This window comes from Sander lucioperca, chromosome 8 (assembly GCF_008315115.2).
Source record: "Sander lucioperca isolate FBNREF2018 chromosome 8, SLUC_FBN_1.2, whole genome shotgun sequence".
Lineage (NCBI taxonomy): Eukaryota > Metazoa > Chordata > Actinopteri > Perciformes > Percidae > Sander > Sander lucioperca.
In genome coordinates, this window is record NC_050180.1 from 4,914,923 (window position 1) to 4,939,255 (window position 24,333).

The window sequence follows — 24,333 nt, forward strand, 5'->3', positions numbered from 1 at the left end:
GGCAAAATTCAACCACATTTGCTGTGTGGTTGGGTGTTATTTTCAGGTCCTGAATAGCCCTAATCATAGTATAGTTTAACCTTGTGTGGCATCACCATTGTACAAAAGAATCCACAGGCACTAACAGTACAGTGACTGGGCAGAATCTAAGTACATCTTTTGATGATCAGAAATAAATTGCAGTTGCATTAACGTAACATTAAATTATGTGTCTTTGTTTTTCAGATGCCTGCTCTCCGGACCAAATGTGTGACTATGTGCCCCCATTGGCCAGCCGAGATAGGAGGTCTTCTACCACAGACGTGGACATCGACATGGTTTTTGTCATGGACAGCTCTGAGTCTACATACCCAACCGTCTTTACCGAGATTAAGCGCTACATAGCGCACATGGTGGAGCAGCTACAAGTCTCTTCAAATCCCACATCGTCCATTCACCACGCCAGAGTGGCTGTGATCCAGCAAGCACCTTACGAGTTCATCCACAACAAAACTGGCTCTCCCATTCGTGTGGATATCGGTTTGACGGAGCACCACTCAGCTCAGGATATTGTCAAATTTCTGCTGGAGAAGACACCACAGTTAGAGGGTGGCCGTGCACTGGCAGCGGCTATTGAATCGACGGTGGAGCAAGTGTTTGAGAAGGCGCCTGCCCAGCGTGACAGGAAAGTACTGATGCTCTTTGTGACAGGAAGTGTAGAAGAAGAAGAGGAGCAGCTGGTGCGTATCGCCACTGAGGTCAAGTGCAGAGGCTACTTCCTGGTCATCATGGGTGTGGGTAAAAGGTTGAGTGCTGGAGATGCTCGTGTCTTTTCACGCATGGCCAGCGAGCCATCAGATGTCTTCTTCAAGCGGCTGGACAGCATCTCACACTTTTACGAAAAACACATCCAGACCTTCAGCCAGCTGCTGCCGAAGTACATCAGCAGTAAGTTCAAGATAGTTATCTATTATATTGCCTTTACACATTCTTTTTCATTTACTATATTAGACTTAATGCCAGTAATTAATCGGTTCAAATTAGTCTCATCACATCCTGTGTTCTTTTCAGTCGAAAATGCTTTCTACATGTCCCCTGAAGTATCCAAAAACTGCAAGTGGTTCCAGAGTGACCAGCCACTTAAAAACCCCTTTACATCATCACACCAACAGGAGTAACTATTATATTATATTTATATTCCCTATCACTAGTTTGTTAATTTTTTGGGAAATTGATGGTTTTATTCCCTATTTATGGTTACATTTGTAGGAAACATCAGAAACATCATGAAGACCACCAAGCAGTTCATCAAAGCAAGCACAAAGGTAAGTGTGAATGTACTAAAGTAAACTTAAAGGTCTTATATTGTGAAAAGTGAGTTTTTTTAATTAAAAAACAGGTCGAGGTGCTATATAAATATGGTGTAAGTATCAAAATGGTCAATCTGCAAAGAAATGCACACAGCCTGTATTCAGAAACGGTGCCTTTAAACCATTGACTCTAAAAAAGGATGGATGACGCGTCTCCACTTCCTCCCACTGTACAAAAGCAGAGCCAAAATACCCCGGACAGGGGTGCGGCCATCTTGCAATTTTGGAGCCAGAGTCTGTGCAGTAGTGATCGGGAGGTGGAGCCGCAATATCGAAGACCATACAACCACCCGACAAATCACGAGTCAATCTTAGCTGTCAATCATGACATTTTACCCGTTTTTATAGCATCAAATAACAAATAAAAATCATACTTATCTGAAAAATCAAGGAGAACAGGGAGGACTAAAATACATGGACTCTTCAAAAGATTATCTTGAAGTTGTGTCCTCTTCGTCTCAAGAACCGAACATTGCTGTTGTATTTCTCAGCGTAAAGCACAGTGATGTAAAACACATCACTCGCCCGGACATGAAAGTAACATGATCTTGGTAACACTAACATTTATTAAAAGCTACAGGCCTGCTGTGGTTTTCTGCAAACTGTCAACATGATTTTAATTATGCAATGTCCTGCCTTGACAACACTTTATCTTACCCCCTCAGATGCAGATGAGCTGCACGTCTCTAATGTCACCTCCAGCAGCTTGAAATTGCGTTGGACCAACCCAGACTCCAAGCTCTTTGTCTACTTTGAGGTAGTGGTGACACGGTTGCACGACCATGCTCTGGTGCTGAAGACCAACGTGTCAGGCACAGAGCTTTCTGTGGACAACTTAGAGAGTGCTCAAACATATCATGCTGTGGTCACCGCTCACACTGCAGAGGGTCAAATTGTCTCCACTCGCAAAGGCATCATGACTACCAGTAAGTCCATAAACACATCTACACAAATGTTTCGATATAAGTTTTATTCCGGAAGATTATATATTATGTAAAACAGCAATATGCAATATTTCCCCTTGACCAGAACACTAAAGATAGCAATATATTAAATATATTGGATGGCAGTAACTTGATCAATTTCCCTAGATAATAAGATTGGGTTTTGAAACTTAATTTGCAGCTGTTGCAAATGTTTTTTTTAAATACTTATGTCCTTTTTATAATAATATTATGATTATTATAGTTTCGGGGGGGTTTCAATTAAATGTGACTTGAAATTCAATTCAAATAACTTTATTTGTCCCTGAGGGGCAATTAAGAGGCACAAAGAGTAGCACATAAAAGAACAGTCCACAAACAAGGTATGGATGGTAAGATGGGCCCTCGCTCCTCCGTGCGCATCAGGGTTACTGGCGGACGCCGCTCCACGTGACCCTGCATTTGTGCAGCGGTCAGACACAGCGCACATGGTGGAGTGTGCGGTGTTGGAAATGGTGTATTGCAAATGATTGAAATGTTTTACAAAGTTGAGAGGGCGGGGCAACCGGGCACCAATGAAAAGGGAACTCTTTACTGAGTTCAATGATACCTCACACAATAGTCTACATCAAACGGATCATTAGTTATAAAAAGGGGCGTGGCTTAAGCATAGGGGGTGGCCCAAACCATGACCAATGACAAAGGAACTCTGCTGAGTTCAATGATACCTCACACAATAGTCTAAATCAAACGGTTTAAAAGTCTAGAAGTATGTAAAGTAAGATGTAAACAGTAAATAATAAGTACCCCACATCATCTCCAGACTCCATCTGGAACTTGTAAACAAAATTAGACAATCCGCTATAAAACTGAAAATACAGCATCTCTGTTCTCTGCAAAGACAAACTAAATTACCTGATTAATGCAACGTTATCACAATGTCTCCTGGCCATTTTTCACTGGAGAAAGCTGCTCCCTGCCTGGCTAAAGCTAATATAGTTAGCCTGAAGAAACAAGGCGTCTGTCCCAACTAAAGTTACGGTTTGGAGCCGCGACGCTAGAAATGTAACACTAATCTACAACAGCAGTCTTATCCACCACACTCTCACCTGAACTACTGTAACTGACTGGGAAACCGAAGTTTTCCCAAACTTGCGATCTTAAAGAGGCCGGCGGGTCCTCTAACTCTATCTCTGACTCACTAAAACTGCATACATAGGCGCAGAGCTTCAGAGCTAAGGCGGGGCTACAGATTAGGTGTCCTTAAAGAACCCGTGTATCTAACAGTAGTTCCGCATTACATTAATTAATTTGCACGCAAGTTTTATTTATTTTTATACCGTGTATTCTCCATGTAAATTCATGCACCAAACCGCGACGCCTGTACCGTTTTGGTTCAGTACGAATACATGTACCATTCCACCCTTAATATGTGTACCAGATTTCGTAAGTTTATGTGAAATGTACTGCAGGGGCTCAATTTTTTAATGTTTGTAGGGGGCGCTAGCAAGCCATTTTTGAACAACTATTTACAAAACCATTAAAATATAAAAATTTTCACCAGGCCTGATGCGGCCGCCAATTTTGGTGAGTTTTTGGGTATGTTAAACCCCTCAAAAAGGAGATTCATTGTGCGTAATAATAAAGCGTAATAATAATTCCTTCAGTTCCAATAGGGCCTTTGCCGCTGTCCGCGCTCGGGCCCTAAAAATTCAACAAAATGCATTTGTTAAATGCAAATAAATAAACTAAAGTTAAGTTCAACTAACGTGAAAGCTAAATATTGAACACTTTGTTTAATGACTTATGGTTTTACTTTTACAGAAGCGGCAGAGCCTAAGCTAGAGCATAAGCCAGTCAGGCAAGGCTCCAGTTTTGTAAATACTGAACCACTGGACAAACCAGAAACTGGTGAGTGACTGCGCATGCATGTATGCGCTTGTGTTTGTTATGCATAAGCTATGACTTGTATTCTGTAATTTTGAACCTGCATAACTTGTAATTTAGTAGAAAAAATTGTGCTGTATTTGAACTTTCAGCACAAATCCATTCAATATTTACTCTATAGTGTATTAATGTTCTTGTATTTGGCTGTTTCCTAGGCAGAATATTAGTCACATAAATAAAACCTGAAAGTAAGTGCTATGCTGTAATGCAGCCATATTTTAACTTGAATAATATGCAAGTCACTAGTACATGCCAAAATATACTGTGGCTTACTCAGTCTTGGTTTGCAGATTTTTTATCTCTTCTTAATGTGTTATGACAAACAAATGAGTTGATGTTGCCCTATATGTGCCATTTTGGAGAAAGATGCCTCTTAGAGGCGATGATGAACACTTACACAGTGCATATTTGTTTTAGGAGAGAAGCTCTACAGCTGCTGCTTCTTAGAAAAGGCAACACTTAAGACATAACTTAGACATAAGAACTCTATACTGGCTGTACATTCAGGAGTCTTTGAGGAGTCAAGCTTCCTAACCTGCCCAACTATTATCCTGTTATGATTATAAGAGTAGTAATGCTGTCTTTATTATGTTGTAATGTATGTAAAGTCAGTGAGTGCTGTACTTTGACAACCTAGTGTGAGCAAGAACATTTTAACTAGCACCCTGCACTTCACACAATGCTGTCCCAGAAAAGACTTAACAAACAATGCGGCCAAGAATGCAGTGGATTTTGTCATAATTAGCTGTGATGAAGTATTTATGGGGTCAATAACCTGGACCACACAGCCATGCACATCCTGGATGACCAAAATGAACTAACAAAACAGTAGTTGTAGTTTTAACTAACTTTCAAATTTACCAATGGAAACTTACACTTACATGTAAACCTCTTTCTTTCTACTGACTGCTTGATTTTCAAATGTCCAAAATCCTAATAATGCAACAAACCTGAACCCTCGGAAGTCATTTTGAATGCCTTTTCCTTCAGCACTAAGTCTCATTTGACCCCATTAGACCCTTTTAAAACACCCCTTAGCTTCTAATATGAATGTATCCATTACCATCATCTTCTTTAACAGCACACAGTAATCGCTCAGTATGCCTCCTAAAGTTGTTATTTTAACTAACACATACTCATCTTCTCTCTCTGTCTGTCGTCCATCACTGCTGCTGTTCTTTTTCTTTTTGCATGTTCTAGTTATTGAATTTGCAGACCCATGCTCACTTGACTATGACCCTGGAATGCCGTGCAAAGACTATCAGGCTAAGTGGTTCTTTGACAGACAGAACGGGATCTGTACACAGTTCTGGTATGGAGGTTGTGAAGGCAATGAAAATAGGTTCGACACTGAGGCCCTCTGCCTGAAAAACTGCATGAGGTCAGGTAAGTGGCTGTCACTGCCAGGCCCCCTTAGGGAATGTTCCGCCCCCTGCTGTGATGGTATAATATATAATCACGCAGCATTGTATGAGCTTCAACTGCAGATACCAAGCCCACAAATGACTGTTCGCTAAACTTCGCTCCGCAACAATGATTGTCCAATTATAGCTTAGCAAACAGGCACACCAGGCCTATTAAAAGGGATACTGGTTTGGACGGGTTTTTTTTGTTTTGTTTTTTAAATCAAAGTGGGAAAACTGTAAAGAATGAATGGAACAGTGTGTTTATCTGATTTGCAAACACTAGCATGCAATGGCTAGTAAACTAGCTACCTATAGTAGTAACCTATATCTCCAGAGATAGGGGGCATGTCATCTAACCAATTGTAGAGAAAATTACAGGAAATATCTGTTCGTGGCTGGAACAGGTTTAGGATGATATGGACTAAAAGTCCAGCAACTGTTGTACTGTAACTTTATATGGCCAATAGGGGTGCATGCTATATTGCCTCAATATCGTTATCGCGATATAACGTTGCGCAATATTATATAGAAAGTGTTGCAATAAGTATGCAATATTTTGTTTATGTTGTGGAGCGCTGCATCCCGTCCGTTGGCTTAGTTGTGTTTGATTTAGAGCCTGCTTGAAATGCTATAATTATCATGTTTCATTGGCCAGTTACCGTGCCACATGCACGTTAGTGCATGTCAGCACACGGGGCCACTACGTGACAAACCCTATGGAGCGTACCACGTGTGTGCATATTTCAATAGAGTGACAGTGTAAGTGAAGAAATAGAGACAACTAAACGGAACGAATCAGAAAAGCAAAAGAAAAGTTGTGTCCTGTTCTCTTTATTTATATATTTTATACTGTCCAACTAGTAAAACATGTCCTGTTCTCTTTATTTATATATTTTATACTGTCCAACCAGTAGAACATGTCCTGTTCTCTTTATTTATATATTTTATACTGTCCAACCAGTAAAACATGTCCTGTTCTCTTTATTTATATATTTTATACTGTCCAACCAGTAGAACATGTCCTGTTCTCTTTATTTATATATTTTATACTGTCCAACCAGTAAAACATGTCCTGTTCTCTTTATTTATATATTTTATACTGTCCAACCAGTAAAACATGTCCTGTTCTGTAGACATGGTCCTTATTTATTTATTCATGTTGGACCAGTCCAATATGACAGTCATCGCTTTGGATAAAAGCGTCAGCTAAATGACATGTAATGTAACATGTAATGTAATATTCATAATCGATATCGCAATATCACATTTTGTCAATATCGTGCAACCCTAATGGCCAAAATAGTCTCGCTTTGCCAGACCCTCCTCCAAAGCGCACTGGAGGAGAGTCTGGCTACTCCACATAGCATTCGGGAATGGGAGGAAAACGTGCTCTGGTTTATTGGCATTTCTTTAAACCAATCACAATAGTATTGTGCGGTGCTAAGCACCGGAGAAAAGCTGCAGTGCCGCTACAAAATAGGCATTCAAGTGTTGCATGTAGTAACTTAACCTGGATGTGCTGTGAGCTAAACCGGGTAGATTAATATAGCGCACTCATGAAATCCAAGAATGTAAGTAAAGTACAAGAGGACAAGGGAAAAGAAAATAGTAGGCCAACACAAACACAGACTGAAAAGTAAATTGAAAACATAATTTAATGTAGGCTACTGACTTACAACCACATCGTGCATTGTCAAGTTATTTTATGAATGAAATAGACATATTACCTGAGGGGCCAATTCGGGGTGGGTTTTGAATAATTTAAAATTCAGCAATTGTCTCCATCTGTTGAAAGCCCGACTGTCATATGTCACTTTCCCTTTTAGCTTTTATTTGTTCTTCGTTTAATTTCCTTTTTTTCTGTGATGGCCCTGCCCCAGTATCAGCCATAACTACAACTGATAACTTCTACAATAAAATTAAAATACAATTAGGCCTATATAAAGCAATCTCCTGCTACCTTTTACCTGGCTGAATACGCTAACACAAGCTTTTCTGGTGTTACACCGAAATCTGTGACCCGTCAGAATGTGTGACTGTAGAGCCGGTCTGCCTGCAGTCAATCATTTTGTGACTTTGCGGGAAAAATTTGACCCGGGCAAAGGCATTAATAAAAACTATATAACAATAGGGTTCTATTCACTGTTAGTCTCATTTGCTGTACAGGTCATTTATGATCATCAGATGAAAAATTATAGTTTCAGGAACATTCAAAATTTACATATAGTAACTTTATAAGTAGAAAAAGAAAAGCAACCTGCCGATGTGGGAAATTTACAGATAAGACAGATACAAAGGATTGCATCTGAGTACATGTCTGTGGTCATTTATATCAACATTGCACCATGTTGGCTGATAGTTTTCGAGCAGCAGTGAAAAGTCTATTTCTTTAAAGCTGAAACTACGTTCATATATTATGTTTCCACAGTGCCAGAGCCTCAGCCAAAAGTGCAGCAGGTTGAACAAGTGGAGATCCTTCCGGCTCCTGGTGAGATCTCATATACACTGACTAAATAACATGAATAGTTTTCTGTAGGCCTACAGTATTATGTTACTGTTCCTTCCCTTCTAACACCCTGTTTTGAAGACAAAACTGACTTTGATGTGGGTGCATGTGCATGCTTTGCAAATGTCCGCCAAGAGGAAAGAAAAAGCATTTCCTCCTGGTTTCAAACAAGCGAACCCACATCCTCAAAACATGATGATCAAATCTTTTCAGACCACCCCTAATGTTGGGCACATACAGTATCTGGACATCAAGTCACCAGCCTCTTACTGTATCACTGTTACATAATTCAATTTCCACAAACTGTGCTCACTTTGCAAAACATTACGTTCTTTTTATTCAACTGGAAACAAACCAACCTCCTCCGCTGCCCCTCACGTGGTCTAAATGACTGAAGGAACAAATAAAAAGCAAAACATAGAAAGCTGAGAAGGTTAAGCTTTTGACACAGGAGCGAGCCAAGTCATAACCACATAGAAAATGAATGGAAAGCCTTGTTCACTGGTTCATTGTTTTTTCTGGTGGCATACAGAGCAAGTTCAATTTGTCAGTACCACGTCAGCTATGGAGTGAATTGGCACACGGTCCTACAGTAATACAAAGTCTACTCCAAACCAAATGTGGTATATCTCATTATGGAACAATAAAAGTCTGCTGTGTTGGAAGTACTTTTGTTCTTTCCTTGAAACATTTATAAGCTTTATACCAATTTTCTCTCCACAACATAAACAGGTCACTGGCAAAATGCTGCCATCATCTTTATTACTAATCATCATCAGGGCCACATAGAATCTGTGGGTGCAGAATTCCGCAGTATTTTCCGAAGAACTTTCTGCTGAATTTTCCGCAGATTTTAAACCAATTTTAAAAATCAAAAGAAAGCTTAGAAGGTTAACATCTCCACCTCAAGTAGAAAAACAGTCCGCTAAATTCCGCAGATTTTCATTCTGGATCACCGCTGAACCTGTAAAAACTAATCTACAGATTCTGTTTCGGTCTGGTCATTATTAATAATGGTAATGATAGATTTACTGCTGATTGCACCACTCATTGTTGTTCATATTTACAGTAAAGTCTAATTTAGTGAACAATTAGTGAAAGCATTTCAGAGATGTGGTCTCTTCTAGTTGCATGTGTTCTCACAGTTTGCCTGATTGTTATTCTTTGTCGCTTCCCTCACAGCGGCCTCTACAGGCGTGGACATTTGCCAGCTTCCCAAAGAGGAAGGTACTTGTGCCAAATTTGTCCTTAAGTGGCACTACGATGCCTCCAGCAAGAGCTGCACACGCTTCTGGTATGGAGGCTGCGGTGGAAACCAGAATCGCTTTGACACACATCAGCAGTGTGTGACGGCTTGTGGAAAACCAGGTACTTTGTTTATAGTAATAATATTCCAGTGTCACTGATCAGATATTGTCAGTCCACAGGTTACTGACCAATGAAAGGGACACCTCAGTGAAAGGAATTTTTTATGGAAGCGCATTGCATTTGCCAATTTGTTTTTTTTTTTATTATTCTTGTAATATAATAAACTCCATGTCTCATACTTTTGATAGATGTCAGTTATTGCAGAGTTAAAAGTTTTACACATTCCATCAGTACGAACACTGAAAGATCAAGTTATGACACAGGGTCTCCCAGTCTGTGTTTATGTTCACACAGGGGGGGAAATAACTAAGTACAGTTACTCAATTATTGTTACTTAAGTAAAATTTTGACTTAAAGATACTTGCACTTGAATTTCCCCTTGGGGATCAGTAAAGTATCTATCTCTCTATCTACTTTACTAGTATTTCTATTTTCAGCTACTTTATACTTAACAAAACTTCAGAGAGGAATATTGTACTTTATTCTACATTTCACGTTAGTCACTAGTAACTTTTCAGATTAAGGTTGCACATAAAAACACATATGATAAGTTTATAAAATAGATTTTTATATTTAACTTTTTATATAGTTTAAGATCAGTTGTATCCAACATTGATGCGGAAAAATGACAAGTTCAAGTTTCGATAGCAATGCAATCCAATAAAACAGGTGTACCAAGTCACAAGCAACAATACTGATCAGCTAATGCTGATGAAGCATGCTCACTGCATGCGTTACACGCTCCACACTGAAATATAGCAGTTAGCATTTGGCTAAAACTTCCTCTGAACCCGACAACCACGACAACCTACAACATCAGTTCCTGTGGCTGCATTAATTAGATGGATCTTATTATAATGACATCCATGTCATATAATTGCAAGATACAGAATGATAAAGATAAATAGAAAGTAAAATGTATTTATAAAGCACCTTTCTAGATTAAATGTCACAGTATGCTTCACAATGAGTAATAAAGATTTCATAATTATGATATAAAGGTCTTGCAACTATGACATTCATCATAATTATGAGACACAGAAGTCATAATTACAAGGTGAGGTCTCCAATTATTTTTTTCTTCCGTGAAAACAATGCGCTTGCGGAAATTTCTGCAGATCGTTATAATTCGGTGTGTACACAATGAAATATAACTACCTACCAAGATAGTTTAGGTCATTAAAACATTCTTAACATACTTGTCATAGTCTGTAATAGTATAGTTAGAAGTCTCTTTTCATATTAAATGGCTAACTGTGTTCATCTTTTCCATTCATCACCAGCACCCCTCAACCAAGGAGTCATCGCTACAATAAGAACATAGGACAAAACATGGCCAGCTTTCCTCTCTGTTTAGGGGATTCTGAGAAGAACCATCCAAAATGGCCATACTGTAAGGATGCAATGCCAAAGCAATGGTGGGTGCACTGGATTCCACAAACAAAAATGGACTTTATCCCCCAAATTCTTGAAGTAGTCTTTTTTACAACAAGTAGGAAGGCAACACAATTTGCTGCATGATTTGTTTTAACCTACTGGTGCTACATAGTATGTTCGTTTTACCAAAGGAGTTTTTAAGTGGATTCAGTTTTGTAAAGTCACGTTTTCTGAAACAATGTCGTCATATTTCTCTAAATGCAGTTTTATAAGCAAGAAAACATGTATATCTTGGACAGAGATTATCAATGAATCCGAACTTGCAAAACTGGCATTATTCAATGCAGTCCTTTTTATATTGTGTTTTATACATTCCACATTCACATAGCAACATTGGCTTGTATTGATTACTATTTTAAAACTCACTTGATCCGTGTGAAATCATTACTTCACTATTTTAGAGTCACAGATTCCACAGCAATGTTTACACAAGTCTTGTATGGTAGTGTTTGTATTTAAATGACAGTGACCAAACATGGAATGTTAAGTGCACTTCTGGATCCACTGCCTCAAACACACAAGGTACAGCTATTGAAATGGAATTTACTTGTCAAGCTGTTTTTATTTTTGTTTCATTTGGTTACAACTGAAATTTGTGTTTCATCTGGGTATAGAGGAAATAAACACAAACTAGACTTTCTAATAAACACGAGCAACTCATTTTTTTCTTTCTTGTTTTGAATTAAGATTTAAGAAACAGATACAGAGGTTCAGGAGTATGAACGATATGTGACTTCCTTTCAAAGGTGGAGCTCAAATAGGAGCTGAAGATTGCATAAAACCAGAAGAAAATAACTTCTATAAAGGACATTGTTCTTTGATGTTGTATAATTTTACTGCCTTTTACTTGTTTTTACAAGTGAATTTTAAATTAGCAAGAATTGGAGTAGAAACAGCTGACATATTAGTGCTCAGTATGCAAGTGGCAATTATTATGATCCTTCTGACTGTTAGGTCAGTTAAAAGCTGAAATCAAGTTTAATGTTGGTATATATATATATATATATATATATATACATACACACACATATATATACACATATATATACATATATATATTTCAATCAGGAGAGACTTCGTTGCAGATATGCAAATATTTATTGTACGCAAACATGATGTGACATGTACAGTCTTTGGAGATTAGACTCCATCATTATTAAATGATAATAATTAGGGGGTTAGAAGGCCAAAAGCTGATCCCCCGATGGAGTCTAGACACTGATGGCGGTGTGAGGAACCCGAATGTCGAACCGATGAGCCGATGCCGTCTGGTCGGAGGAGGAACCAGGAGCCGTGAGGGATGAAGGCCGGAGGAGCAAGGGGAGGAGGAGGGTTGTTCTTAGCCTGAAATGACAACTGAGCAGCAGAGAGAGAGACAGGTTTAAAACAGTGGTGTTGTGCTGTGATTAGCTTGAGAATTTCAGGGCCTCTTCTGATTGGTTAGCTAAAGTGGGCATCTCTAACATCTGTTCAGTTTAGAAGAGAGAGAACATGATTAGTTAGAAGTCTTCTGTCAGAATTTTCGCTGAGCTCCATATATATATATATATATATAAAATCTGCATGGTCAATATGCATGATAAAAAAAAAACTCTCACTCTGATTCGGTTGATTGGTATGCATACTTTGCTGTCTTTAATTAATGTGGGACTGTTTGAATACCCCACATGACAGACAAATCTTGTAATCATAATTAACATCACACTAGAGAACAATTATTCAAATCCAAAAGGCTAACTGGAAGCAACTGCTCACAATTAGTGGCGAGACTTGATGTGGTGTCTCCTCTCTGTGGGTGGAATTTTGTACTTTTGGACAGATGTGTTGAAGATTGTAAGACTGTAAGGGGTTGCTAATGTGTGTGATAACATACAGTACATTGACATGTCAGTATATGTGAATCATTGTTGCATATACTGATCATACACTGACATGGTGCATTGTACAATGTATTAGGGCACAATATGAGGAAAATGTCAAATTATTATTTGACTGATCACGATATATTGGAGGGAATGATCAATTTTTTGGATAATATAATCATTCTCATGTAAAATGTACTATAGTCATGTAGTGTGATTTTTGCAAGAATCTGTACCAAAAAAAGATTTTTTCTTTAGTCTGTAGGATAGGATTTGTAGGCCCAGGACGTAGGCTTGTAGTCTCTCTCTCTCTCTCTCTCTCTCTCTCTCTCTCTCTCTAGCTAAGTACATTTACTCAAGTACAGTATACTTCCTGTACAATTTTAAGGTTCTTATACTTTACTTGAGTACTTCCATTTTACTATTTTATACTTTTACTTCACTACATTTCAAAAACAGAAACAGTACTTTTTACTCCACTACATGCATCTGGTAGATCAAATTGCCAGTTACTTTTGAAATAAAGTCTTATCTCACAAATGTTTGTGGCCAGAAGAAGGCAAACTAACCATTATTTCATAAAAATTAAATAGGGTGGAAGAGAAGGCTACCAATTTGTGTAACAGAGCATCACTATCAATTGTTTTAACGATTCCCAGCCCGATTCTTTTCCCATTAATCATCTCTTGAACTTTCAGATGTATCTTGTGACTAGGGCTGCACGATATTGAAAAAAAACTGACATTGCAATATTATTTTACCTGTCATATACTGTATATTGCGATGGAAGGAAAATTAGGTAGTTAAATACACTGGTTGACTGGCATGACACCATTGTATACATATAATACTATCAATCCAGGCTAAAGTCAAAGATATTAATAACGAATGCATGTTGCTTCCTCTAAATTTTAGGTTGTGGTCGACTATCGGGGCCGACTTGTTTGCTAGATAAATTGATCAACAATGATAGTGATTGGTCGTTCGCTGTGCATGCAGATCCTGCATGTCACGCACTAGCAACAAACTGTGTATCCATGAACACTTTAATCAGTGTAAATAACGTTATATCAGACAGTGTAAATAACGTTATATCAGACACAGACTTCTGTTGTAGATTAGTGTCACGGTTCCAGCATCGCCGCTTCAAACTGTTAATGTTAGTTGGGACAGACCCCTTGATTTCTGAAAGCTAAGTATCTTAGCTTTAGCCTGGCTGGTAACAGCTTTCTGGCAACTCTGTACATTTTTCTGTGCCAACACCACATCAAGATCCATTTGTAAATGTAACACTTTAAAGTTTCTTTCTACTTTAAAGTATCTATCCACTACACAGCAAAAAAACTTACTTTTAAAGCTAGTTCACCTGTTAATCTCATTATTTCCTTCCAAATAACAAATAACAATAACACAGACGTCCTGTACAAAAAGGGCCAAAGCTGTCTCCACTCCACACCTGCTGAGGAGGCTGAGGTCCTTTGGTGTGTGCAGGACTCTAAACATTTTATGACTCTGTGGTTGCGTCTGTTATTTTTTATGCAGTAGCCTGCTGGGGAGCTGGGAGCACAGAGAGGGACAGAAAAAAAGGCTAAACAGACTGGTGAAGAGGGCTAGCTCTGTTCTGGTCTGCCCTCTGGACACCATAGAGGAGGTGGGGGAGAGGAGGATGTTCGCCAGGCTGGCATCAATCATGGGCAACACCTCTCACCCCTACATGAGACTGGGAGTTTCCTGAGCAGCTCCTTCAGCAGCAGACTGCTGCACCCTCAGTGCAAGAACGAGCGCTACCGCAGGTCCTTCATTCCAGCAGCAGTCAGATTCCTTATAATAATAATAATAAGCTTTATTTGTATAGCGCCTTTCATACACAGAGTGCAGCTCAATGTGCTTTACATCCAAAACATTCAACACAACTCTCACAGGGACAAACATAAATGTACAGTTGCACATTTAAAGCATGCAAACAGTACACTTGCACTGCTGCACTGGTATTTTGCTTATTAGTTACTGAATAATAATAATAATCACATACGTAACATAACATAGCAGGGACAGATACAGCATGACATGAAGGAGAGGAGAGGGAAAAAAAGCAACTCTCAGACTATCCTCATAAAGATAAGAACAGTGTGGGAACAGGAAAAAAAAACACCTCAGCACGTAAGCACGCAAACAGTACATTTGCACTGCTGCACAACATAACATAACATAACATAACATAACATAAATGTACAGTTGCACATTTAGCGGCGAAGGCGTGGGACTGGGGAGAGGGTAGGTTCGGGGAGTTTGGCCTGCTGAAAAACGCACAGCCCGGCAGCCCCACTAGTGTCTCAGTCCGCAGAATGTTATAGCGAAAACACAGCACGTTGCCGTGGTGACACCCTTGAACAGTCCAGAACCGATACGACAATCAGCAGGCAGTGGGGAAGACGGGGGAGGAACCAAGAGCATCTCGCTGGCAGAGCCCCAACAGGGTGACCGTTTGTTCCAAGAAACGGCCTTGGCAAGGCCGTTCAGGATAAGGGAGCCGAAAGATTAAATTTGTTTAGTCTACACGAATGGCTGCTCTAATTTAAACATTCATTCTATTGTTCAACTGTTCAACTGGTCAATTTTTCTTTCCAAATCAGTGACCTTCATCATGATGGTATCCAAGCCGCAGGTCATTACCATGTTGTATTCCATCACGCGATTAATAGTCCCAGTTTGCGCACTGATAATCGCTTTTTCAACAGCTTCAGTCAGGCCAGGCAGCTTCCTTGGGCTTTGGACAGCTACCAAAGTCTTTTTAATTTCTCGATAAACCAGGGAGAAGCATCCTCCAATCGGCAGCAGTCCAGTTATCAGGGTTCCGAATAGGTAGATATCCTCAACGTCCTCCACGGAAAGAGCAGAGAGACACACGACACTCCATTTCTCCCAGCTGTCCATCGTATACCCCGCAGCAAACGTTCCGTCAGGACATGCTGGCTCACCCGTACCAGTGCTCCTCCTCGAGAATACAGTGTCAATTGCGCTGAGAGACCAGTTAATCAATTCCATTATTTTGGGCATTTGTAGAGCCAGAGCCTTGCAGGGAGAGTCTCTAAATACAACATCATAATGTAGCACTACTAGCTGATTCTGCAATATGAGCCATCACTGGACAATATCCTGCACTATGCACATGTATCTATTTATCACTCTTTACTACCTCCAACTGTGCAATATGTCATCTCTATTCATCCACACCTTACTCATCTGTATATCTGTGTTTATATACTGTCTATATATATATATATATATATATATATATATATATATATATATATATTCTATTTTTCCATTTCCTATACTTTATGTATAGTTTTTCTCATATGTCTACTTAATGTGTATTTGTGTTATAATGATGTGTGTAAATTTTTTTTTTCTTTTGAGCTGCTGTAGCACAGGAATTTCCCCAGTGTGGGATTAATAAAGGCTATCTTATCTTATCTTATCTAAAGCAGCTATGAATAACATCAGGACCAATTGCCAGGAGTTGAGTTTTCATTCAAACTAAAGTATGACTAAAGTGGGTTAACGGCATGGAAAATTAATTGGAGTGCACAAGGCCAAATTGCCTCCTAAATCGACAAGTATTCAAAAAGCTTTTCTTTTTTTTTTTTTCCAGTCCACCGCAGGTGCCGAAAGCCGTTCAGGATCGTTCCTGCCAACTTTAACCCCTGCAATACCTAAGTAAACTTATGAATCCAGGCCTCTTACTTGTGATGGAGTATTTCTTCATTGTTGTATTGGTACTTTAATTAAGTGAAGAATCTGAGTACTTCCTTTCTGGATTATATTCCATCCTCTCACTTCTTCCTGTGGTGACACAAAAACACAGACCATTGCTTTTTTTAAATGCAGGGCTTATTTCCGTCCAAGTTTACTAGTTGTAAATCCTAGTGGACACACCACATTCTTGCTAAAATGTCAGATTTGTTTAATGTTCAAACATAACTTCTGTTAGGTTGACTTTAGAGCCACAGGAGTTAAAAGTATATAAAAAAAAAACCTACCAGTCCTCCATGTAGAACAAGACACAGAGGCCACAGCAACGGGCAATCCTGTCAGAATTTACACAATGAGCAGAAAGTGACTAACAGCAGCTCACTTTGGTAAACTGTCGAGGCATTTAGCACATGCCAAGAAAAACCACCCTCTCTCATCCAACATCCAACCATCCAGCAGCATATGAATTAAAACAAATAAACTCACACCGTTAAACAGAGCAAATCATAATTTGGGTTTCCGTAAGGTGATGAATGGGACATGTAAATAAGCGCAATCCTTCTCGCCTCTCTCTCTGTATCCCCACTAATGCTTCCCGTTCACTGCTTATTTAATTTGAAAAGTAACATTCCTCTGGGTATTCTTCTCTTTTTCAAACCAACAACATTCTGTCTCTATTCTATGGATTATTGGATACAGGAATTACATTCCTGTATCCAATAATCCATTGTCAGGGCAGCTTATGCGTACTCTGGACGATTATCTTAGTATGCATGGTTCACATAATAAGACACTGAGGATAGTCCAGTAATTTTGTACATTTTTGTAGCAACAAGTCCTCCAAACCATATGAAGATACCCATCATGTATTCCTACCCTCTAATATGACTCACAGGAGTGTTTCATTTATTATATTAGTGCCTCTAGCAGAGGCAGTAAATATGACCCACAGGAGCGTTTCCGTCCTCATATCTAAACCAGTCAATGCTAACGGTCACGGTTCTAAACACATTAACGTGAAACAGTCAGTTTGGTTAGGTTTAGGCACACATACTAATTACTCAAGTTAAGAAAATGATTGTGGTTTGTAAGGGTGGGAAAAGAAATCGAAATTTGAATGTATCGTGATTTTTTTGCGTCAATTTTTAGAACTAATTCTTTTCCCCAGAACTGAATTTCTTTTACCCCCAAATATTCACATAACTATTTTCTGTTTAGACGGTTCCCCCGTTGGCGACTACATCATATCTGTTTTGGGCAAAACAGACAGAAAGTAGAAAATGCAGAAAATCCATGTTATGTAGATCTTTACAAATTAAATAACTTGTAAAGACTGACTGACTGATGTGCATTCTTTTTAGAACACAATTAGATTTAGAAATGTCTCATGATATATTGTCTCTAGAAGTGTATTATTCAACTTTTGTTTTTGTTAAAGAAGAAAGAAAATTGCAATACTATCGAATGGCAATACTTCTAGAATCGCAATACAAATTGAATCAGCCCCCATGTTTCGTGAAAGAATTGAAAGGACAAAGGCATATTGTCCCAGCCTTAGTGGTTTGAGTTAAAATCATGGACATTTGTTAGATTACTTCACTTCCGGATATGCACGTGAGAATGTGACAAAGTTTGGTAAAGTACAGTTTGACTAAACCCCAACCTGTCTCGTTATGCAGAATTAAGCACTCGTATACTCTTATACTTACTTTCTGCTCCTGTCATAATCACTACAGCTACTAGAGCACGCACACACTATAAAAGGTAAAAATAAGTCATACTCCACTCAGAGTTTCCACAGTAGGTTTCCCAGTGCATAATTTGATTTTGGGTCTTTAATTAATAAAGAAAATAAGTTTTAAAAAAAAAACCCTAAGAATTATGTGATTTCGTTTGAATCTTGCATCTGTGGCTGTAGAACCCAGAATTGAAAGCCTTTTGTTTTCCCTGCTATTGAAAGCCTTTTCATTTACTTCTGTCTAATTCACAAACAGCAACAATGTCATCTTCATGTCCTCATGTGCAACGTCTTATCCTCTCTGTGACCGTGTAATATTATCAGGAGCCTAATAAACAAGAGGGGCTTTCATCGCTTCCAGTAGACTGAACAGGAAAGGAGTTTTTTACATATGGTGCCTTTTACTAAAACCAGTGGCTGGGTGGGCATTTCCACACGCTGATGATGATGATGATGATGATGATGATGATGATGATGATGATTCACATAGAGCCATTGAAGTGTAAACATCGATGGAGAAAAGGCAGAGCTTGACATAAACTTAAACTGTTCAAAGACATGATTGAAAATGGTGTGGTTTTTCTGAACAATTTGGAGAAACTTTAAAAACCAAAGTGCACTGGTTCCATCCGCATGACCTTTTTTGAAGATGAGTGAAATAATAATTGGGGGTTCAAACTGTATTTTGATGTTAGAAAATCCAAGGAAAATATTGAATGGGGCCTTGAAAAATCATGTAGCTGCGGTTTGGTCGACTACTTTCCAATTGATGAACTTGGCAAGGTTTCACTGCGAGCGTGGGAGCTCTGCTGTTTCCCTGGAGGCTTTATGCTGTATGTGGCCAAAAGAACACAGGGTGGGGGAGGGCAGTGAGGACTTTTTACTGCTGTAGCATTGATGACTCACACCGCTGGCTCTGCATCTTTCCACAAGAGCCATAAAAGTCAGGGGCCTTTAATGGCTTTCACATTGAGCAGCAGAGCTGTAAAAGCACTCCCACTTTCGGAAGCTCCTGAGTCACAGCAGAAACCACCAGCAGACTCATCTCTTCCCTCACCCATTGTCTACTTTGGCTCGCTTGGCAGTGGCATCCCCAACATGCAGGTCAGCTATTGCCCATTTGTGGTCAGGCTCAATGCTGAGCACACAGTCTGAAAATCCCCCTAGGCTGCTGAATGTTGCCAAGTTAAACGTCTGACATAAAAGGCCAAAGAGATCTGAGAGAACAGAAGGAGCAAAAGTTTCTTAACTCCTGGATCCTTAAAAACATTTTTCTTAAAATAAATGTCTCTAAAGTTTCTCAAACCTGTGGTGAGAGCAGGGTCAACATGGTTCTCATAGTTTTTCACAAAAACAAGGAGATGACACAAGTGTGTATCAGTCAGTTGGCATTTAAAATGATTTCGTGAACCAGAGAAAAATGTACTGAATTTCTTGTTATTATTATAGGCGTATAATTAATCTTGTGATTAAATCAAGTGCAGTTAAAAGGTCCAAATTCTTGGACTTGAAGTATGTCCTGAAGAATGGTCAGAAACGTATTTGCTAATGCAAAACATCATACTATTCACTATTTTTTCATGGGCCATTTTAAGAGATCTCAAGTATTCTTTCTTATAAAAGAAATGCCTGTATTAGCATGTTTCTCCAAAGAACAAATAATTACACGGGAACTTATTGCCCTCGTGTGAACAGATATGATTTATGTCAGCCTATACTTCTATAAGACAAATTATTTTAAAATCCAAGCTGTTTGTAATCTTAAGCACACTATCCTTTCAACCCCACATCAATAACATTACCCGGTCTGCCTACTTCCACCTACGAAACATCAATTGCCTCCACCCCTCCCTTACCCCCCACACTGCCGCCATCCTTGTCCACAGTCTCGTCACTTCCCGTCTGGATTACTGTAACTCTCTCCTCTTCGGCCTCCCTCACAAATCCCTCCATAAACTTCAACTGGTCCAGAATTCAGCTGCCCGCATCATAACTCGAACCCCCTCCATCCACCACATCACTCCTGTCCTCCAACAGCTCCACTGGTTCCTGGTCCAGTTCCGTATCCAATTCAAAGTCCTCCTGTTTACATTCAAGGCCATCCACAACCTCGCTCCCCCATATTTGTCTGATCTCCTCCAGCGTCCCACTCCCTTCCGCTCCCTCAGATCCTCTTCCTCCATACACCTGTCTGTCCCCTCCGCCCGTCTCACCACCACGGGGAGCAGAGCATTCAGCTGCTCTGCTCCCCATCTCTGGAATTCATTACCACCCCAACTCAGAAACATTGATTCATTCCCCCATTTCAACTCAAAACGCATCTGTTTTAAAACTGCCTATTCCACTTGATGTCAATTGCTCTGCCTCTTTCTGTTGTTTCTATTTCATTCTTTATTTTTATTTATATATTTTTTGCTGCTTTTAAATGTCTTATGTATCCCTGTACAGTGTCCTTGAGTGCCGAGAAAGGCGCCTTTAAATACAATTTATTATTATTATTATTATTATTATTATTATTATTAAGCTTATTATACAACATAACATGACAAAATGTTACTGCAAGCTAATGCAAGAAATTTGAAACATGGCCGACAACAGTGTGTTCTGTTTCCCTGTTGGACCCAACCATGCCCCTGGACTGTTCCTATTAGAGAACCATGACTCTTAAACATTTGCCCTCTGATCCTCCTTCCCTCCTCAGGAAAAAAGCAAACCACGTGCCTAGCTCATTGTGACCTACAGTATCTTCTAGTACTGCAAAAATTATACAATACAATTCCAGCTTTAAAACAAAAAATCAAGACGCTATAGTCCAGCCTAAGGAATTCAATGAGCAGACAGTTATCACCAAAACAAAAAAACAGCTGATTTCTTAAGCAAAATACAAATCCTCCTTACAAATGATGGCATCATCACACAAGCTGTGTGTGTACTCTAGCGGGCTATAGTGACATGTCTATAGTGAAAAACGCATGACAGCTAACCCTTCCTACCACACAAAACCAACAACAACATTGCATGTGCCTGCCTACACATCATGACAGCAGGCGCACAGCCAAGTGACCAAAATTATATTATTAAATTGAAACAGCGGTCTGTTAAATATATATTTATGTCACAGTGTATGGTAAAAACATTTATTATGCAGAATTACATTAAATGTGCATGTTGGTAAATTTACAGATGGACTGCTAATTCTGTATGATGACCTCTTTCCCAAACAAAGTATTAACGTTATTTTCTTAATAACTTACCCTTACAAACAATTTACCCTCCTGGCATATTAGTGAGGCACAACACCATGCAACGCTGTTGATCCTTCAGTTTTCACGCGCTCTAATTGACTTGTCTAAAATCTTTTTCACAACACTGGTCTTCCTGTTCATATCCACCGGGTCGCCAGCAGCCAGTTACATAAGTTTGGATGTGCTTCACATTAATAACTTAACCACAAAAGTTTTAAACTTGTGTCAATATGGACATGCTACACAGCTTTAAATTTTAGATTCAGATACAATTCAGATGTTCAGTTCATTTTACTAAAACATAAGCACCAAAGTATGATTCATAATTTTAGTGCTCATGCTAATGAACAACACAGATGAAAAATCATGATTCCTTACCTGTGAGTTTTTCCCAAATGCTGAATTTGGGTCCAATCCTGGCTTACATATATTTGGAGTCTGTAAGAGTCCACCGATCAAAAGAATTGAAAGGGTTTTTCATTTAAATGAATCCAAGTTCTGAATATCCTTGTGTAGACTCCATTGCTAACTATCTGCTAACTTTGTTTGCAGAACCTGTTCCATTTTAAAGCATACGTTATCTTCTTCCTGCACTGTGTTGCTGTGTATGCTTGTTTTCATTAGGTGGCTACCTATACAATGAAACTGTCCCCACCTTTTTATATTTGGTTTATAACCTGGGACAGCCCCTGACATCCAGCACGATCTTCCAGTGTGGCACCATGTGTCTCAACAGCCATGATCTTCTTCTTATTTAATGGCAGATTGCAAAAAATTTAAGTGCATACCGCCACCTTCTGTACAGGTGTGTGACATGTCATTTTACAATCATCTAAAATTCTAGTCACCAACCCTGTGTCTTTTAAAGTTTAAATTAGTGCCTTCCTGGATTCTTAACCCCTCTCATTCTGATCCTAGTATCCCTATCAGATTCCACTCCTGCCCTGCCTCCTGAACCCTATCTTGAATTAATGTAGTACTTCATGAACTATCAGTAATGTACAAGGATTAATAATATCTCATGCATGACTTAATGCAGGAATACTATGTTCATTAATGCATCAATTAAGGTATTTGAATCATGATTTCTGATTTATTAATGATGTTCATGTCTTCAGAAAACTGACCAGTCCCAGCAGTGTACGTATATTCTGAAGTATTGTAGTGTTGTAATCAGGGTTAACTAAACATAACATCTTCATTACTTCGTCACGTTTGTGGCCCTTTAAATAAAATGCTGACCTTGTCCATCTTTAACATTGATAAATAAGATATGATTAATGGTGGCATAAAATTAAATGTATTAAGAATGAAAGGTGTGGATTTGTTATGGTTAGCTGACTAGGACTCAAAATGCAGAACTGACAGAGACCAGGACGTGAACAAACCCAAGATTTATTAAACTGAATATTCAAATGTACTAGGGGCAGAGCTCAGGGAGGGTTCCAGGTCTGAGGGAACAGACAGAGGGGTCTTGGGAAATCCAGCACATACTGAGATTCAGGGGGAAAGGTATCCAATAGGATCCAAGGGGTGTCCAGAGATGGAGTTCCAGAAATCCAGGGCAGTGTGTGCAGGAGTGGAGTGGAGGTGGGGGTCAGGACAGGCAACTAAGGTATAGGGAAACCAGGATTAGAAAGATACAGATCAGGTAACAGGATTTTCAAAGGCTGGAAGCATACCTGACTGGTAGAGTATAGTTTACGAGCTGGCGGCAAGTGTAGGAATGAACCGGGTATATATATAGCGGAGCAGGATGAGGCTGATGAGTAGCAGCTGGCCCTGACTCCTGCACACCTGACTCCACTTCTGTAATCAAAAACACACAGGGGGGGGGGAGGGGAGATGAGAGAGAGACCAGGCAGCACACTACACTGGGGCAGAGGGCCTAACAGGATTGTCTGAGAACAATGCTCACCCAAGTAGGATATTTATTATATCCTATTATTTTACTTTTTCCAAACTTCTAAGTGTCTGACCACCAGAAATGTCTTTGCAGTTTTTTTTTATTTGAGGGGGTCACAAAGATGATTGCTGCATATGCCACCACTAATCATTATCTTATTTATCAATGTTAAAGATGGACCAGGTCAGCACTTTATTTAAAGGGCCACAAACATGATGAAGTAATAAAGAAGCAATGTATAGTTAATCATGATTACAACACTACAATTTGGTTTATATTGCCTGTCACTTTAACAGTTTTACCCATGAAGGAGACAAAAAAAAAAAATCAATAATAAATCATGATGATTCAAATACCTAACTTGATGCATTAATTATTGTATTGTTCCTGCATTAAGTCATGCATGATATACTATTAATCCTTGTACATTACTGATAGTTCATGAAGTACTACGTGAATGAAGTCATGCATGAATTCATGATATTTCATATAGTTCATGTTTCATGTACCATTATTATAAAGTGTTACCCCAGAAGTGCCTTGATGGGTCACAAACATGAGGAAGTAATGTTTAGTTAATCACGATTACAAAACAATTCCATTTTTGTAGTCATGACATTTGTCACTTTAAGGAACACGGCGACTTATTGGGACTTTGTCTTATTCACCGTAACCCCCAGAGTTAGACAAGTCCATACATACCCTTCTCATCTCTGTGCGTGTTGTAATGCTGTCTGACGGTTCCAGCGGCATCAGGCCAGCACAGAACATGCAGGTGAATGGTTCCAGTAATCCTACTGCTCCCAATAAGTGACAAAATAACGCCAACATGTTCCTATTTACATGTTGTGATTTGTATAGTCACAGTGTGAACAAAAAACAACGTAACA

General features: G+C 39.2%; 1 protein-coding gene across 5 annotated transcripts in view; it reads left to right on the top strand.

Moving 5' to 3' along the window:
- Nucleotides 1–11,596, top strand: part of col6a3 (collagen, type VI, alpha 3) — a 54,535-nt gene extending 42,939 nt beyond the window's left edge. For 4 of the 5 annotated variants that reach the window (XM_036004427.1, XM_036004428.1, XM_036004432.1 and 1 more), the window contains 9 exons: nucleotides 226–927; nucleotides 1,051–1,153; nucleotides 1,249–1,304; nucleotides 2,015–2,275; nucleotides 4,097–4,183; nucleotides 5,420–5,605; nucleotides 8,054–8,113; nucleotides 9,314–9,499; nucleotides 10,783–11,596. In XM_036004427.1, coding sequence (XP_035860320.1) covers nucleotides 226–927; nucleotides 1,051–1,153; nucleotides 1,249–1,304; nucleotides 2,015–2,275; nucleotides 4,097–4,183; nucleotides 5,420–5,605; nucleotides 8,054–8,113; nucleotides 9,314–9,499; nucleotides 10,783–10,823 — 1,682 coding nt within the window. In that variant the 3' untranslated portion in view covers nucleotides 10,824–11,596. The remainder of the gene's footprint in view (nucleotides 1–225; nucleotides 928–1,050; nucleotides 1,154–1,248; nucleotides 1,305–2,014; nucleotides 2,276–4,096; nucleotides 4,184–5,419; nucleotides 5,606–8,053; nucleotides 8,114–9,313; nucleotides 9,500–10,782) is intronic. The other variant, XM_036004429.1, reaches the window with a different exon arrangement.
- Nucleotides 11,597–24,333: the final 12,737 nt, after the last annotated feature.